The following is a 16,870-nucleotide window of genomic DNA, read 5'->3' on the forward strand; positions in this document are numbered from 1 at the left end:
GTGATGCAAGAGAAAAGTATGCAGTAAATGGCAGGACCCTTGGGAACATCAATGTACAGAGGGATCTTGGGGTGCGACTTCATAGCTCCCTAAAAGTGGCAACACAAGTAGATGGGGTAGTAAAGAAGGTGTATAGCATACTTGCTTTTGTCAGTTGGGACACTGAGTATAATAGTCAGGAAGGTCATGTTGCAACTTGGTTAGACCATACTTGGAGTATTGTGTGCATTTCTGGTCACTGTACACTAGGAATCATGTGCAGGCTTTGGAGAGGATACAGAAGAGGTTCACCAGGATGTTGCCTGTATTGGAGTGATTAGCTATAAGGAGAGGTTGGACAAACTTGGATTGTTTTCTCAGGAGCATCAGAAACTGAGGGGCAACGTGATCAAAGTATATAAAATTACGAGAGGCATAGATAGAGTAGATAGTCAGTCTTTTTCCCAGGGTGGAAATGTCAAATACTAGAGGGCATAGCTTTAAGGTGAGAGGGGGAAATATTAAAGGAAATGTGCAAGGTAGGTTTTTTTAACACGGAAAGTGGTAGGTTCCTGGAATGCGCAGCCAGGGGAGATGGTAGAAGCAGATATGATAGCAACACTTAAGAGGCATTTAGACAGACACATGAGCAGACAGTAAATAGAAGGATATGGACCATGTGCTGGCAGATGGATATGGTTTAGATTGGTGTCATTACCGTTGCAGATATGGTGGGCCGAAGGGCCTGTTCATGTGCTGTACTGTTCAGTATTCCATGTCTGTCTTCCTTGTGTCTGCTGAATTAATTAACTATGACACTGGATAAGTGCAGTTTGATGATATGCAATGACAGACATAATTTGTGTATTTATGCCCCATGTCATCCACGCACCTCTCGTATAAAGGAAGGCTTTTTCAGATCTTGTGAGGCCTTTTTTCTTTTTGCAGAACAAAGGACCTTCAGGTCCAAGTCCCAGCTGGCACTGTGAACTTGCCTCTCCAGCCTTAACTCTAAGCTTCTATATCCCTTTTTAAGGTAGTTGCTTTGCCACCTTTAGGAATATCACCATTTGCCTTTCACCTGACCAATCTACCAACTTAAGCAAAATCACTGTTTGCATTTCCAGCTGGCAAGCTGACCCATACCTCCCAGTACCACCACTAAGCACTAGTTCTCCTCTCAACTGATCTGCTGTGAAATGATTGAGAAACATACTTTGGAAGATGGGGGAAAATTAGCAGGCATTTTTCAGACTACCTGCCTGCTAATGTTCCTGGCAATACTCTGAAACTAATTTTTAGTCTGGATATTTGAAGTAAATTATACATCTTTGTTTGCAGATTCAGCACAACATCAACTGTGCATATAATAATAAAAACATTGTTGGCTTTTCCATGTTAAGAGGTTTATCTGGCTGAATTTTTTGTAAACTTCTGGCTTTGCCTCAGCTAGCAGGTGTCCAGTCTTAACCTTTTTTTTTAAGCTTCCAAATCACTATTCTCTCCACCCTTCTTCAAAGCAGCTTCCTCCATGCTAGTCCCAAGCTCTGACAGTTCTAACATTGAACACTCATTCAGTATACCAAACTGATATTTCAGTGCAGTGACGTGGCATCAACTCCTTAAGAAAAATCTCCAGCTATCAATTCAAGGTAAAATCTCTGCCCACTTCAACCCCTTGAAATCTGTCCCATCAGGCTTAACCAGACGTTACGACTTAATATTTGTGTAAATTATCACCAGAAATCCTTAAATAGAAAAATGACGAATTGTGTCCATTTATTTCAGCTTTTCGAGACTTATTTGAATCAATGGATAAAACATCCTCTAGTATTCCACCTATAATTCTACTGCAGTTTCTTCACATGGCATTCCCCCAATTTGCAGAGAAAGGGGAACAAGGCCAGTATCTTCAGCAGGTAAGTTGTGTAAAATGCTATTTCAAATGTATTCTGTTCTAATTAATTTTTGGAATGTGGGCACTGACTGTATTTATTGCCCATCACTAATTTCCCATTGCCTTGAACTACTCCAGTCTGTTATGAAGAGATTCCCAAAATGTTGTTGAATAGGGAGCTTTGCCATTTTAAACCTGTGCTGTTGAAGGAATGGTGCTACAGTTCTAAGTAAGTATAGTGTCTGACTTGGAGAACTTGCAGGTGTTGATGTTACCATCCCTTTGCAGTTTTTGACCTCGTACTGGCATAGATTGTATTGAGGGATGTACATTTTAGGTTTGGGAGGTGCAGTTGAAGAAGTATTGAGTTGCTGCAGTGTATTAAAGATTGCATAAGCTGCTATATGGTCTTTTGTTGTGGAAAGAGTGGATATTTAGAATGAAGGATGGGATGCCAGTCAAGAAGGCAACATTACTCTCAATGTTATTGGGTTCCTTGACCTGCACTCACCTGGGCAAGTGAAGTGTATTCTTGCACATTTCTGATTTCTACTCTATCAATAGAGGAATGGCTTTGGGGAATCAGATGAGCCACAGTATTTATGTAGCTGGTTCAGCTGAATTACTAATCGGAATGTTGTTGGGGTGTCAGGGTAGGTAACACTTTTTGAATATTAGGAGATGGTAGTTAAATTCTCTCGTTGGGAATAATCAATGTGGACACGTGTGACACAAATATTCCTTGTCGTGTTTCTACCTTAGCCTGACTATTATCCAGGTATTGCTGCATGGTGGTGTGGTTCTTGCTGTAAACATTTATACTCTCCCATCATCAGCACGCCTGTGGTTGTAGTATATACCAGTGGTCTTCACACACTGAATGTGAATGTATAGGTTATTGGTGATTAAGTTGTATTTTATAGGAATATTAATAATATCTTCTGACATCACTGTTGAATGAATGTTGGTTGGGAGTGAGTTTGATTGAATTTATCCTGCTATCTGCAGTTGCCCATCTTGCCCATCCACCAAAATCATGGATCCTTCCATTGGTTAGCACAGTAGTACTAGTGATGATTGGTGAAAGGGGCTCCACCTCATGTTGGCCCTTTACACGCCTCCGCCATTTGCAGCTGCAGTGCTTTGCTGTGATTTGATTAGTTGGTTGTGTGATTGTTGAGCTCTGTCTGTTGAATCTTTCTTTTGCAGTTTAACATCCCTGTAAACCCATGTCATAAGCTTTACCTGGTTAGTACCTTATATTTAGGTGTGCTTGTTGCTCATAGCATAATCTTGTACATTCTTTGATCATCGAAACACCAATGTCTTCTGCTAACTTTCCTCACCCTGCCTTTAAAAGATTTGTTCTTTTTAACATTGGTGGTAAAAACAGAACTTTAATTGAATTTTAAGTGATTGAATTAGGTTTTTATTTTATTGGCTGATTAATTCACTGATTTATTTTCCTAACTACTATCCTGGTGAGTGTAATTTAAAATAATAAAAGGCATACTTGTCCAAACTGATCTCTTTCCCTCCCTTTCAGTCACATTTATATTAAGCTTAATCTGTCAAGCTACCTGTTTTGTGTTGACAGTAGGTTTGGAATATAGTTGCAGGAATGACCATTTAACTAAATCATGGCAATCATAACTTGACTCCTTTTACCTACTTCAATTCTTTATATCTTGCCACTTTGTCTGTACTACAACACTTCCTAATCAGTATATCCTGCCCAAATGTTGGTTCCCAAAACTAAATGCATTTATCTTAGAGCTTCCTTTGCATAAAACACCAAGATTCCATTGGCCTTTCAAATGATTCTTTTATAATTTTCACAGATGGCTCCTAATTATCATTGCTACTTCATGGTTTCTCACTTTTTTACATTTAGAAAATAAACCAGTGTCTCTTCTGCATCTGAAGTGGATATCTTCACATTTCCCCACTTTTCATCTTCAACAGCTCTGGTTTTTATCCAGTTAATTTATCGGTGATCTTTTGCTGCCATCTGCACTATTTGCTGTGCTACAAACTTGGTGTCACAGCATTATTTATGGATATTGCCATAAGCCCTGGTCCAAGCAGAGCTGGAAGATGCCACTAGTCTCATCCTGCTAAATGGAGTACCTACCCATGAGTGTCACCCCCTGTCCCTTAGCTCCTAACGAATTCCCTAACCGCGTGGATAATATCCCTCCAGTGCTATGTGTTCTCAGTTGTGTTAACCATCTCTGTGAATGCTTTCTGGATGTTCATGTAAATAATGTCCCTTGACACTCCCTGATGTAAATAGTAATTCTAAAATTCAACAAGATTGATTTAATAAGATTTACCCCACTACATGTCAATGCAGGCTTCATCTGATCAGTTCATTTGTTTAAAAAAAAGCTCACTGTTCCTTCTTTTCTGTATCTATTCACTCTGTCGGATTGGTCTTTGTTTATCTTTGCAGTTAAATTAAATACAGATATGATAGGGTTAGGAAACTTCTGTTTGAAGTTCCAATAGTTATGCAGGTATATAAAAATATGAAAGATTTATTGTAAAATAAATCTGATATGATCTGGTTTTGCTTTCAACAAATTACCATCCAGGGTAATTATAGGGTTCAAGATGACATGTTTATTAACTGCGTAAAAGTTTTAAAAAAATGTTTTTTAAGGTGTGGTGCCTATGACATTTCTAACAGTTCATTTATGTACCCTTTTTAGGATGCTAATGAGTGTTGGGTACAAATCATGAGGGTGCTGCAACAGAAGCTTGACCCTTTGGAATTAGATACACCAATGGAGGTATAAGTGTAGCTAACATGCCTGTTTTAACTTGTGCTTTTCTGTGTGCTGTGGTAGTGTTGCAACTTATTCTCATAGCTAGCTTCAAGAAAGAGACTTTGGTTGTTTGCTTAAAAACCGATTATAGACATTTCAAAACACTTCAGTCATTGTAAGGACACTCCTTTCTCTCTTCACCTCTTCTGAGGTTGATTTCCCCCTTGAAATTGTTCCATCAATGCACCATAGTTCTCTGATCAATAAAGTCGTGAACTTGGTGAATTATCCGAATTATTTCTGAAGATTATGCACGTAAAATAACTATACATAACCAGATAATGATATTTTTAAGTCATGTGTATGAAGACATAAATGCTAGAGTTTAATAGCAGGCTCATTTCTCTATAGATTGTGACAAGGTCATAATGGTTCTGGTGCTTTAAAATGCTGGGAATTGTGCCTGATCTTTTTGGTTTGAAATCCTTTTTAAGAGCCCTTAATTAGTAAAGAGTCAATAACAGTTGAACTGTTGATTCAGTCTGCATCTCATTGCTTTACAAATTTTAATTACCTTTTAATTATTAAAATATGAAATAGTAAAAATACAAATTACAGTATATGGTGCATGTATTGCTATCTGTCTTGGCTCATTGGAGATCAAATAAAATGAAAGCCACTGCCTTTGTTGTGATTGGTATCAAAGTAGCCAGTAATCTGTGAGCCAGTGTAGGACCCAAACATTGATTTTGGTTACTGAATTTCCGCCCCAACATATTATTCATGATCCCTGTGATTTTAAATAAATCTGAAATTAACAAATTGATAATCTTTTACAATGAACCAAGCTTAGAACTTTCTATATTATTTCTCATAGTTTGCAAACAAACATTTACCTCAGAATAACTGTTACTTTTCTTCCCTGTAGACTAATTCAGAGGGAGCAGCAGCTTCAACACCCAAGAAAAATTTCATTGATCAGTTCTTTGGTATAGAATATGAAACCACGTATCCTTTTAAAAATAAATCCAGAGCAAAGCTGTTGGGGGAACCTCTAGTTGAGAAAAAGTAGAGGTTTTTTTGTTATGTGGCTTAAACGCAGTTGTTGTGTTACAGTACCAGTGGTGGAAATACAGCCAAATTGTTTCTACAATCACCATTTGAACTTGTCTTATATTTGTAAGTTGAAAATATTGGGCGAGATGCTTAATTGTCAGCACTTAGATCTTTTCTCCTCTGAGGATCAATGCTCCAGAACTGCTCTTGACAACTGCAAGCACTATAGGGTAGGACCAGGCACTTGTGGTTGAAATAGCTCTGTGTTGTACAAAGCTTCGCCATTCTCGTGTCAAAAGATTGAGGTTGGAAGAAGCTGTGATCTGAGGGCAGTCTTGTTGGCCGTCAGAAGATCCGATTAGTTAAATCCATGTAACTTCTCTTCAGTGTTTGTTAAAATTGTAACACAAAATTTTAATCTTATTTATGATACGTGGAGTCTCATCTGTTCCTTTGACAGCATTGTCTTCTGACAGTACAGTCTTTCACGTTCTTCCTTAACTTTCATAAAGCATGAAGTGTACAGAGGCTGAAGATGAGGAGGTAACAAAGGGCAAGGAAACTCAGCTTCAGCTTAGTTGTTTCATTAATCAAGAGGTCAAATATCTATTTACAGGGCTAAAGCTGGTATGTATCAAAAGTTCAAATTAATCTTCAAAGGTTTCTAAAGAAAATTGAGATGAATTAAATGATGACAAAATAGGATTAACAATTATTTTACGGTTTAATTGTTTAGGCTTTTAATCATGTTTTCTTGTACTTACAAGTATTTCATTCTTCTGTGAGTTAAAAATTGCCTAAATATTAGCAAAACTGCATCAGTTTTACTAGATCTCCAAATAACATAATTTTTAACTTCTCAGCGTCTTCAAGAAGAGATCACCAAGCATTCTCCTACGTTGCAAAGAAATGCCTTGTACATCAAATCTGTAAGTGTAATATCATAAATGATCATGTTTGGGAATGAAGAAAGCATTTGGCAGTAGATTGCCTGTGGATTAAATATGGACTTTAAGAAATAAGATGGAATTTGAAAATTGCTACTATGTTTCTGAATTAAGATTGGTGTTTCATGTTGTCAAGCCATTGTGTTTTGTTAACTGTTACAAATAGGTAGAAAATGATTAGGAAAATGTCTTTCCCTTTCTGGTCCCATTTATTTTTCCACTCTCACCCCCTCCCCCACCAAGAAGAAAATACTTTTTAAACACTTAGAATTCCAAAGATTCTATACCATTTGTCAGCAGTGCATTTTTGCAGCCTTTTCAGAGCATTTTCATAATTGGTTAGTGAAAGGAAAGATCTTTCATTAGTGGCCTTCGCACTCAATGTCGCCAAGTGCTTTGAGCCAATTAATTACATTTGGCATAGTCATTGCTCTGTGAGCTGAGACAGGAAAAGGGGATGGGGTATTATCCACAACGTTGAGCTAAGTTGTAAAGTCCCCATCTTGATTTGTATATATCCGTAACTCCAGCAGGGATTGCTAAATGCTGTTTAGATTGCTCCCCTGTCCCTTCTCCCAGATCTGGGCATCCATAGCCAATTGATGGGCCTTTCTTGCAGCCCAGGTTGTCATCTAGTTTTGCACACCATAGAATGAAATGATCCTGGTTTAAACCTATAAGCAAATTGGCACCTCCTTATGTACCAATAGTTTCACACAAATTAAATTCTTTCTTTCATTAAAGAATTTCATTTCAAATTGCTGTGTTTTAGAATATTAACTCCTATTGTTGAGACATTTATGTTTGACTGCCTGCCTCATATCCCCCTATACTATTGAGAAAGAAAGATGGGCCTGACAATCAGCAGTGGATGTGTCTAAAATTGCATGGTCGCTAAAACTCTGCAGATATTCTTTTGTTTGTTTGTGTTTTCTGCAGTTGTGCTTTGATGTAATTTCTTTCTTTTTAAAGTACATTTTTTAGGATTTGGGCATTGCTGGCAAAGTCAGCATTTATTGCCCACCCTGAATTGTCCTTCATAAGGTAGTAATGAGCTGCTGCCTTGAACTGATGCTGTCCTTAAGTTGAAGGTATTCCCTCTCTGCTGTTGGGTAGGAAGTTCCAGGATTTGGACCTGTAAGCATTGATATATTTTCAAATCAGTATGGTGTGCTACTTGGGGAATGGGCCAGTATTGGTGGTGTTCCAATGCAACTGAAGTCCTGTGGTGGTAGAGGTCCTGAGTTTGGGAGGTGCTTTCACCTAGCCTAGCAGCTGCAGTATATTTTTGTCGATGGTACACTCTGCAGCTACTGTACACTAGTTGTGGAGGAAACAAACATTTAGGGTGGTACCAATCAAGTGGGCTGCAAGGTATCATTGACCATTTTTAGTGTTTTTGGAGCTATACTCAGCCAGACAAGTGGAGTGTATTCCATCCATTTCTGACCTATGTTTTGTAGGTGGTGGGAATGTCTTGGTGTCAGGAAATGAGCCACTTGCTGCAGGAATCCAGTTTCTGGCCTGCTCTTGTAGCCATAGTATTTATGTGGCTGCCCAATTGAATTACAGTCAAAGACGACCTCCCGGCAAGTTGGTGGTGAGAACCCAGTGATAGTAGGTGGTCAGACTCTCGTTGGGTCATCTGTTGTCTGACCATTATTTTCTCCTTGTTAGCCCATGCCTGAGTGGTGTTTAGGTCTTGATGCTTGCAAGCATGGACAACTTCATTTGGAATTGATCTTTGTGCAAACATTGTGAACATCCCTACTTTGACCTTGTAGTTGAACCATACAAAGAAGTTCAGCAAATTGAACAAATGATCATGCTTTTCTATTGAGTAAATCTGTTGTGAAATGAATTATGACAGTGTGTAGCCATACTGTGCTCCTACTGAGATTTAAACACTATTTAATCATTTTTATTTCCTCCTAATTTAGTCTAAAATATGCCGTTTGCCTGCCTACCTGACAGTTCAGATGGTGAGATTTTTCTACAAGGAAAAAGAGTCTGTAAATGCCAAAGTTCTCAAGGTTTGTAATTGTAATCTATTGACTGATCATAGTACATTTAGAAAGACAGTTTCTTCATTTGGTTCTCTGGATTGCCATTTCATTGACTGATCTTGGTTTTCCTTTTTAAGTCATTCAGTTTTTTTTGCAAAGTAGACACCTGTGCTTTGGAGACTAACTAAGTTAAAATAGGCCAAAGGGTCTTCTTGAATTATTCCCCACACAAACACATGTGCAAATTACTTATGACTGTCTTATATTCAAAAAGAAACACAGATAATTGGTATTTAATTGATTACAGGTGCTGCTGCCCTTGAATATTTACTAATTCTATTAATCTGTCCAGGAAGCATACTGGAGTCAAACTTGGAAGGGAGAGTTAGACGTGATTGCTATAAACATTTTTTTTCAAGTTTTGTTTTCCTTTTCTCTTAAATTGGTATAATTTGTTATTTAAATTTGTTGAAACAATTGAAATGGAAGAAACTGATTTCCACTGTGTGTGATAATTTGATATCAATGTAAGGCACCACTGGCATTTGCAGTGTATGGATGTAGTTTGGTGCCAGATATTACAAATATAATCATACTGTCCTCCCAATCCACAAGCTGCTTCCTCAGCTGTACATATTTGTTCACTTTTCCCTTAAAAGCCTTGCATTCCTTGTGTCAAAGCATCTCTACCATGTGCTCTTTACTAAAAATAACTACCAATATTTCTTCTCACTTTTGATGGCAATTTTAGATCAATGTTCATTATCAATAGCCAGAAGAAATATATTTCCTATTCATTGTATTAAAAACTCTTCTAAATTGTAAAAATCATTGGTCTCCTCAACATTCTTTCCTCCAGTATGGAAGTAATCCCATTCTCTTAAGCCTTTTCTCAAAGTTAGTTTCAGATCCCTGGTAAAATCCACCAGTCAGAATTGCATATGGTCACTCCAGCCTAAAGTTGAGCATTTCCTTCAATAATACTGCATTCAGTGCAATAATACTGCTTAATTATATTTTTAAAAAGTAGTTCATTGGATGTAAGGTGCTTTAGACAGTCCAAGTGGTTGCAAAAGGGTCAAGTCTCTATTTTTAACTGGATTAGGCCAGAAGTCTTGCCTCTTGGTACTTTTACAATTTAACAAACTTAAGTGCTAGTTGTTTGTGTTGGCAGTTGCAATTTCAGTACTTGGTATTGAAATGACAGCCTCGTATTTGTATTACAATATTTCTATTAGAAATCTTTAAAGGGGAAGGTATATTAACGTGTCATTAATGTAGTTTTGCAGCTATAAATAGAAAATGTGTTTTATAATTGTCCTCAGGATGTCAAGTTCCCTTTAATGCTCGATGTATATGAACTGTGTGTACCAGAGCTACAAGAAAAAATGGTTCCACATAGGTTAAAATTCAAGGAACAAGAAGACCGGAAAGCTGATATGCAGATGAAGGTAATTTAAGTCTTTTCCTGTTATTTGATATAATTAACTGTACAGTAAAGCACTTGCCCTACAGTGCCCCTTTGCACAACTTCAGAATGGAACATGCCCATATTTATTATTTTCTATGTCAGTAGCTACTCTGAGACTCTGAAAAATCTAATCTTGAAATAAATGCTTTTTTTTAAATTATCTGACCATGCCTTACAGAACAGATTTCTTAGCAAACCTCCTTCATAATAGCACTTTTGCAATTACTAGAAAGAGAAGACTTTCCATGCCTCAGGTTGGGCAAGATTTGTTCCTGAAGGGAAAGCCCGATTGATCTATTCCGCTGCATTGCTTTGATTCTTATATCGTTTACCACTTGATATTCAGCAGAGGCATTGTGTATTGGGAATTAATTGTGTATTGGGAATTAACCGTGTATTCTGAATTAATCATGTTTTCTTCACTATGAAGAACCAGTGCATTAGGACAATTTGAATTTGAGATTTCAAATGGAGGTCAAATTAGAATGCCTTGCTATATTGAATCAGTTTGATCTCTGACATATCAGTGACAATGTTTCATGAGGAATTGGCTGTGAATATTTTAGTAGAATTTAATAAAACTTGCTTTTGTTCTTAAAATTATATTAACCTAATGGTGAACTTTGAATGTACTGCAGTCAAACATTTTTTAGCAAGTTTTATTTGAGTCATAATAGATCAGGAACTTGATATTGATGCATTTTATTTACCCAACAATCATTCATAATCTCTAAAGTTGATATTTAGTGCTTTGGTTATCTGTTCCTTTTTATTATTAGACTGGCACTAAAAATGGAAGTGGAGAGCCAAAAGAAATCAAGTATGAGCCATTTTATTTCCCTAATGGTAAGTGGGTAATTAGTAGTTTGTTTCTAATGTGAGGCTTTCCATATTCTGTCATGTAAAGTAATTGATAATTATTGAAGTTGAAAGTATTTGCCTCCAGCACACTGTGGCTGCAGTGTAACAAAGCAAAAGATGCACAGCAGCAACTTGCCAAGGATCTTTGAGGGCAAATCTCAAACCCTCAACTTCTGTTGTTAGTAGTGATGAGAAGCAATTGCCCAGGACCACAACCAAGTTACTTTTGCACTGTCAACAAAGTCATACACCAAAATAAAAGTAATTGCTTATCCACAATGAGATGTGAGGGTCAGGATCTGAAATACATGTAAATTCTTTTAAACAAGCTTGTCATACATCATTTATCCAAAGTGCTGTTACGGGTATGACCCACACATCTGTGCCAGTGGCATGAAAGTTGTATTTGCCAGTCTCTATTAAATTTGTGTTCTATATACTCGTTGCCCTTTTCTCTATAATTTTCCTCCTGTGGAATTTTTCCTGCTTTATATCATTTTGCTTGTTCCTTGTTCTTGCAAACTATTTTGAGGATAGCCTTGTATCCTTTAAGCTCAGTTAATAACTCTGCTTATTGATGGATTTTTAAAAAAGCTTTGGCCTGGTTGAGAAACTGAAAACAGACTTCTCAATTTCTTTCAAGCTAGGGAAAAGTCAGGAACCATCATAAGCTTGCCTGTAATGCAGGTTTTGGTGCAAAACTCAGGAATGAGAGTGCCAAACCTCAGGGTGCCACAGGACATGGGTTTCCTTCTAATGCAACTTGTCTAACATGTTTGTGGCAACTAAATTGAATTTTAACTGCTCTATTGGAATAGCGGAATGATGAGTTTGGCAAATTGTTCCCTTTATTTGAATAACATGAAAAACATTTTGCGTTGTGGATAATTCTGACTTATTTTTTTATGGCTTCTTATGGGTGAAGCAGTAACTTACTTCTGTCTCTTATAATTTGGTATTCTGCATTTGGTGCTCTCAGTCCAGTCCCCTCTTTATCAGAGGAAGAAATGAAGATCGATTACTGCTTTCTAGAACACTGTTCAGTCCACATGGGTGACACTGAGCTTCCAGTTTTTTGTCACTTCAGTTTTCCTTCTCACTGTCACTGTGATGTCTGTCTGTAGCCTCGCAGTGTTGCAATGCCGTAGGCCAAGCCAGGAACTCTGTTTTACTCATCTCCAATATACAATCCTTCCAGACAAATCAGCTATGGTAAACAATCCTTCAGCACCTTCCTTCAGCTGATAACACCATTGCTGGCAGTCATTCAGTCTTCCTTTGTCTCGACATTGCTCATTGTTCTTCCCATTCCTTCCCCATTTCCTGGAACTTAAAAACTGTTTGATTTCTAACTCAATTCTGTTGAAATGTCATTTACCAGAAAGGTTATTAATTCTGTTTCTCTTTCTTCAGATGCTGCCTGACTTTGAGTTTTTCAGCATCTTTTTTGTTTTGCTTTTCATTCCTTTTCACTTCCCACTCCAGAGACATAAGCATACCATCTCATCAGTCACAAATGCCACCCTTCAGATGAAACCTTAATCCAATATTTTGCTGCCCATTTAGGTTTTGAATTCTTGGAGGAGAGGAGATTCCTTGGTCACTATTTCCTAGTTGATATCTTGTTTGGTCGCAATCAGATAACCTAAACATTTATCTTGTTGCTGTTTATCGGACTTTGTGCAAATGAATTTTCTTACATTCTGTAGTTCCAGAGCCCTGAAAATTGTATGATTTGTAAAATTTGTTCTTGTTCTGCTTGGAATTTAGAAATCTTTGTTTAGTGTTCAATATTGAAAATTTTAGGAATAGTCCTCTTTAATGTTAATAAAATAAATTGACTATCACTACCATTGAATCGTCATTTGGCTCTTAATAACATCAAAGAAGTTCTAATGTGGAAGTGCTTATGGTGAATTAGAGGATGCACTGTTTTATAAGCAGCATCAAAACAGTCAATACAATCACAAAGAATACCTGAGTTAAAAGATCATTTTGAATAAACCAAACATAATATGAAATGTAGATACAAGAGACTGCAGATACTGGAATCTGAACAAACACTCTACAGAAGGAACTCAGCAGGTCAAGCAATATTGTTGGGGGGAGGGGGGAAGAATTGTTAAGGTAATATGAAATGTGTTGGTGAGACTTTTTTTGAACATTTCAGAGAGAGTACTAAGTAGTTGAACAAGATAAAATGAAAAAAAGTGTGGGGGAAAAATCTTTGAATATAGAAATGAGATATACAACTGTAGGCATTAGTATGTAGGTGATTTTTCACGCATGGTCTGATATCATCCATTGTGGTGCTATTTTGTTTTAGCTGTGGTGCAGAAATGGCAGTCACTGGTAGAGCTGCTAAATTTGTGAAGCTCATAGTCATCCATCTGGGAGGTGAGACTGACAAACAAAAGGCCATAGCCACAGTACTGATGACAGGAGCTAGTAAAACTAAACTGTCATGCAAGTTGTTGACTAAGTGAGTGGCATTGTAGTATGTAATGGCCAAGTATCATCAATATTATCTTCACAAAGGTGTTCCTACTTTAAATGTTTACATAACAATGTTATACTTTAAATGTTGCTACTAAGCATGAAATGATAAGAAGTTGTGTTTGTGCACTGTGTAAGTTTGTACCATTTATGTGATATTTAAACTGCTGGCCACAGTGTTGTGAATTACTTCAAATCACAAACATATAGTATTGTCTTTGGAACTAAGACTGTTGTCATGACCTGCAAATAGTTGCTGATCTACTGTGATTATGAGATCAAATAATATAGCCTGTGTCAATTTTTTTGAAAATTATTATTGAATTTGCCACCTTTTTGGGCAATAGATTCAATGTCCTAACTTATTACACTGAAGAATTTTCACTCCTCATTGGATCTGTTGCCAGTTAACTATGCCTCTGCCTACTCTAGTTAACAGCCTTTCTGCTAGTAGAAGCAGCTTCTCCCAATTTATTTTCTAAAGAAAACCAGAATTTTAATTACTTAAATCTTTCCTTTTGCTAATTTCTTGTCAAACTGCTTAGTTCAAAGGAGGCCAACTCTACCTTCTCCAGTCTCTGGTATCATTCTAGTAAACCTCTACTACACCCTCTCCAAGGTGTGTGCCCATTATGTCAGTAGAGATCCAGCCAGTATCTTAAAGTTTGAGAACAACTTCTGTGCTTCTGTTCCCTCTGCTGTTCTTTATAAAGCTAAAGGATTCTGTAGGCTTTTTTTTAGAAGCCATTGTTACTTGTCAGTTTTCAAGCTTTGTATTTGTAAAACCTGAAATGTCTCTGTTCCTGTGCCTCATAATTCCTACATGAAGCATCACAGCTCTGATCTCCAGACGTAAAGGGCATTATTTTCTTGGCAGAAGTACAAAAAAAAGTCACTGGATTGATTCTTGAGATGGAAGTGTGATAGACAGTGAAGTGGATGGTTATAGACTACAAGAAGGCACATATTGGTTAACTGGGCAGGGAAATGGCAGATGGAATTTAATACTTTGGCAGAAGGAATAAGAGGCAATTTAGAGTAAATGGCATGGTTCTAAAAAGGTATGCATTAGTAGATGGATCAGGGACTATGAAGGAAGTTCCAAAGAGGGTTCAGGAAAGATACACTGGGAAGGTTCCAAAGATGAGAAATTTCAACTGTGTAATTTTAGAATAAAGAATGTAGGGTGGTGGTTAGAGTTGGAAAGGTTAATGAAAGATCATTAGTGCATTAGAAGAATACTATTTTATATTGTATGCTATTCATTTATCATCTTCTGCTTGCCTGAATCTTGTAGGTGTATAAATTATTGTTCAGATAAGAAATTGTGGAGTGGCACATGCTGCATTTCATCAATCAGGGTACAAAATGCATAAGACTGCACCAGTTTGTATATTTACACTCCTTGTGACTGCTTTCCCATTCAGTAAAATCATGGCTAAATTTTCTTCACTTCAGTACCACTTTCTTGTACTGACCTCAAACCTCAATTCCCTTAATGTTGGAAAGATCCTCTGCTACGATTATTGAATTTTGCTGTTGCTGTTGCATTGCTAGGTACTGGGCAGAATAAGGTACTTTCCAGATCAAGTGGACAACCTGTTCACTTATGGAAATAGTGCACTGCTAGATAATACCCTGACACAGATTGAAAACTGGTTATTGGACTGAAAGCAAAGAGTGGGAATAAATGGATTATTGTCGGGTTGGCAGGCTGTGACTAGTGGCGTATTGCAGGAATCAGTACTTGTGCTCCAAATTGTCACACTCCATTTTGGTTAAGAGGACCAAATATCATATTTTCAAGTTTGCTGCTGATACCAAAGGATAATTTAGAAATGCTGGGACTGTTTTCTTTAAAGAGGGGACTGAAGGAAGATTTAATAAAAATATATAAAATATTGAGGTGTCTGAACAAAGCAGATGGCAGGAGGCTGTTCCTGTTCATGAAGAAGTTGATGACCAGAGTCACAGGTATATAATTGTGCACAATTTTGATCTCTCTACTGAAGGACTGATACACTTGCCATAGTGGGAGTGCAGATTCATTAGACTGGACAGCAGGTTTGCAGTATGAGGAAAGATTGAGTGGACTAGGACTAAGACTTCAGAAGAGTGAAAGGAGATCTCTTCCAAACAAATACAATTCTTAAAGGCTCAGTGGGCATGATACAAGAGCTATTTCCCCTGCAACAACAAACATTCTGCTGGAGGAACTTAGTAGGTTGAGCAACATCTGTTTGGGGGGGGGGGAGGAGGAACTGTCAACACTTTGGGTCGAAACCCTGCATCAAACTGAAATGTCATCAATTCCTTCCCTCTCAGAAATGCTGCTCGACTCGCTGAGTTCCTCCAGCAGATGTTGTTACTCCAGATTCCAGCATCTATAGTCTCTTGTGTCTCCAGATTTTTCCCCTGACTGAGGAGCAGAGGACCAAGGGCATAGTTTCTGAGTAAGTGGTAGATCACTTAACACTGAGCTGAGGGCAGATTTCTTCACTCAAAGGGTGGAGAGCTTTTTGGAATTCTTTAGCCTTGATGGCTGTATTGTTATTCAAAGCCCAGAACAATAGATTTCTGGACAGTAAGGAGATATGATAGTGCAGGAAAATGGAGCTGAAGTAGATTACACAGAATAGCCCAGGAACAGGCCCTTCAGTCCATCATGTCTGCGCCGACCATGAGGCCAGTCTAACTAATCCTATCTTCCTGTACATAATCCATACTGTATTCCCTACCTGTTTGTGTTTGTCTAAATGCCCCTTAAACATTGCTTTCATATCTGCTTCTACACCTTCCTGGCAGTGTGTTGCAGGCACCTACTGCTCTGTGTCTAAAAGAAAACCTTTTCCCTTGCATCTCCTCTCAACTTTGCCTCTCTCACCCTAAAGCTATGCTGTCCAGTTTTTGACATTACCACCCTGGGGAAAAGACTCGATCTATCCTTTCTCTGCCTTTGCTCAGAGAAAACATTCCAAGTTTGTCCAACCTCTCCTTGTAGCTAGTACTGTCCAATCCTGGCGAACCTCTTCTGCACCCTTTCCAAAGTCACTACATCCTTGTAGTGTAGTGACCAGAACTGCACACAATACTCCAAATATGGTCTAACCAAAGTTTTAGACATGATTTTTGTGAATGGCAGAGCAGGCTTGAAGGCTGGATCACCTATTCTTGTTCCTATTTCTTTCTGGATTCCTCAGCAGCAAAAACTACTCAGCAACTTGGTTGCACACACTGATTCCTGTAGCACAGTGATCCCAGGTGATTTAGTAACTGAATACTGTTTAACCATTGAGTGCATTTTGTATTGCAACCATATTGGAGGGAAGAAACCAAGGGACATATTACAAATTATGGCCAGTCCTAGGCATCTCTCAATATGATTC

The 16,870-nt window shown here is 37.8% G+C and overlaps 1 protein-coding gene across 1 annotated transcript in view; it reads left to right on the plus strand.

The window, feature by feature from the left end:
• The window catches only part of usp14 (ubiquitin specific peptidase 14 (tRNA-guanine transglycosylase)), a 38,806-nt gene that overhangs the window by 20,212 nt on the left and 1,724 nt on the right, over nucleotides 1–16,870 (plus strand). The window contains exons 7-14 of the mRNA XM_052022984.1: nucleotides 1,768–1,898; nucleotides 4,591–4,671; nucleotides 5,576–5,655; nucleotides 6,216–6,330; nucleotides 6,567–6,632; nucleotides 8,591–8,683; nucleotides 9,982–10,107; nucleotides 10,907–10,973. Coding sequence (XP_051878944.1) covers nucleotides 1,768–1,898; nucleotides 4,591–4,671; nucleotides 5,576–5,655; nucleotides 6,216–6,330; nucleotides 6,567–6,632; nucleotides 8,591–8,683; nucleotides 9,982–10,107; nucleotides 10,907–10,973 — 759 coding nt within the window. The remainder of the gene's footprint in view (nucleotides 1–1,767; nucleotides 1,899–4,590; nucleotides 4,672–5,575; nucleotides 5,656–6,215; nucleotides 6,331–6,566; nucleotides 6,633–8,590; nucleotides 8,684–9,981; nucleotides 10,108–10,906; nucleotides 10,974–16,870) is intronic.

The sequence above is a fragment of the Pristis pectinata genome, chromosome 9 (genome assembly GCF_009764475.1).
Source record: "Pristis pectinata isolate sPriPec2 chromosome 9, sPriPec2.1.pri, whole genome shotgun sequence".
NCBI lineage: Eukaryota > Metazoa > Chordata > Chondrichthyes > Rhinopristiformes > Pristidae > Pristis > Pristis pectinata.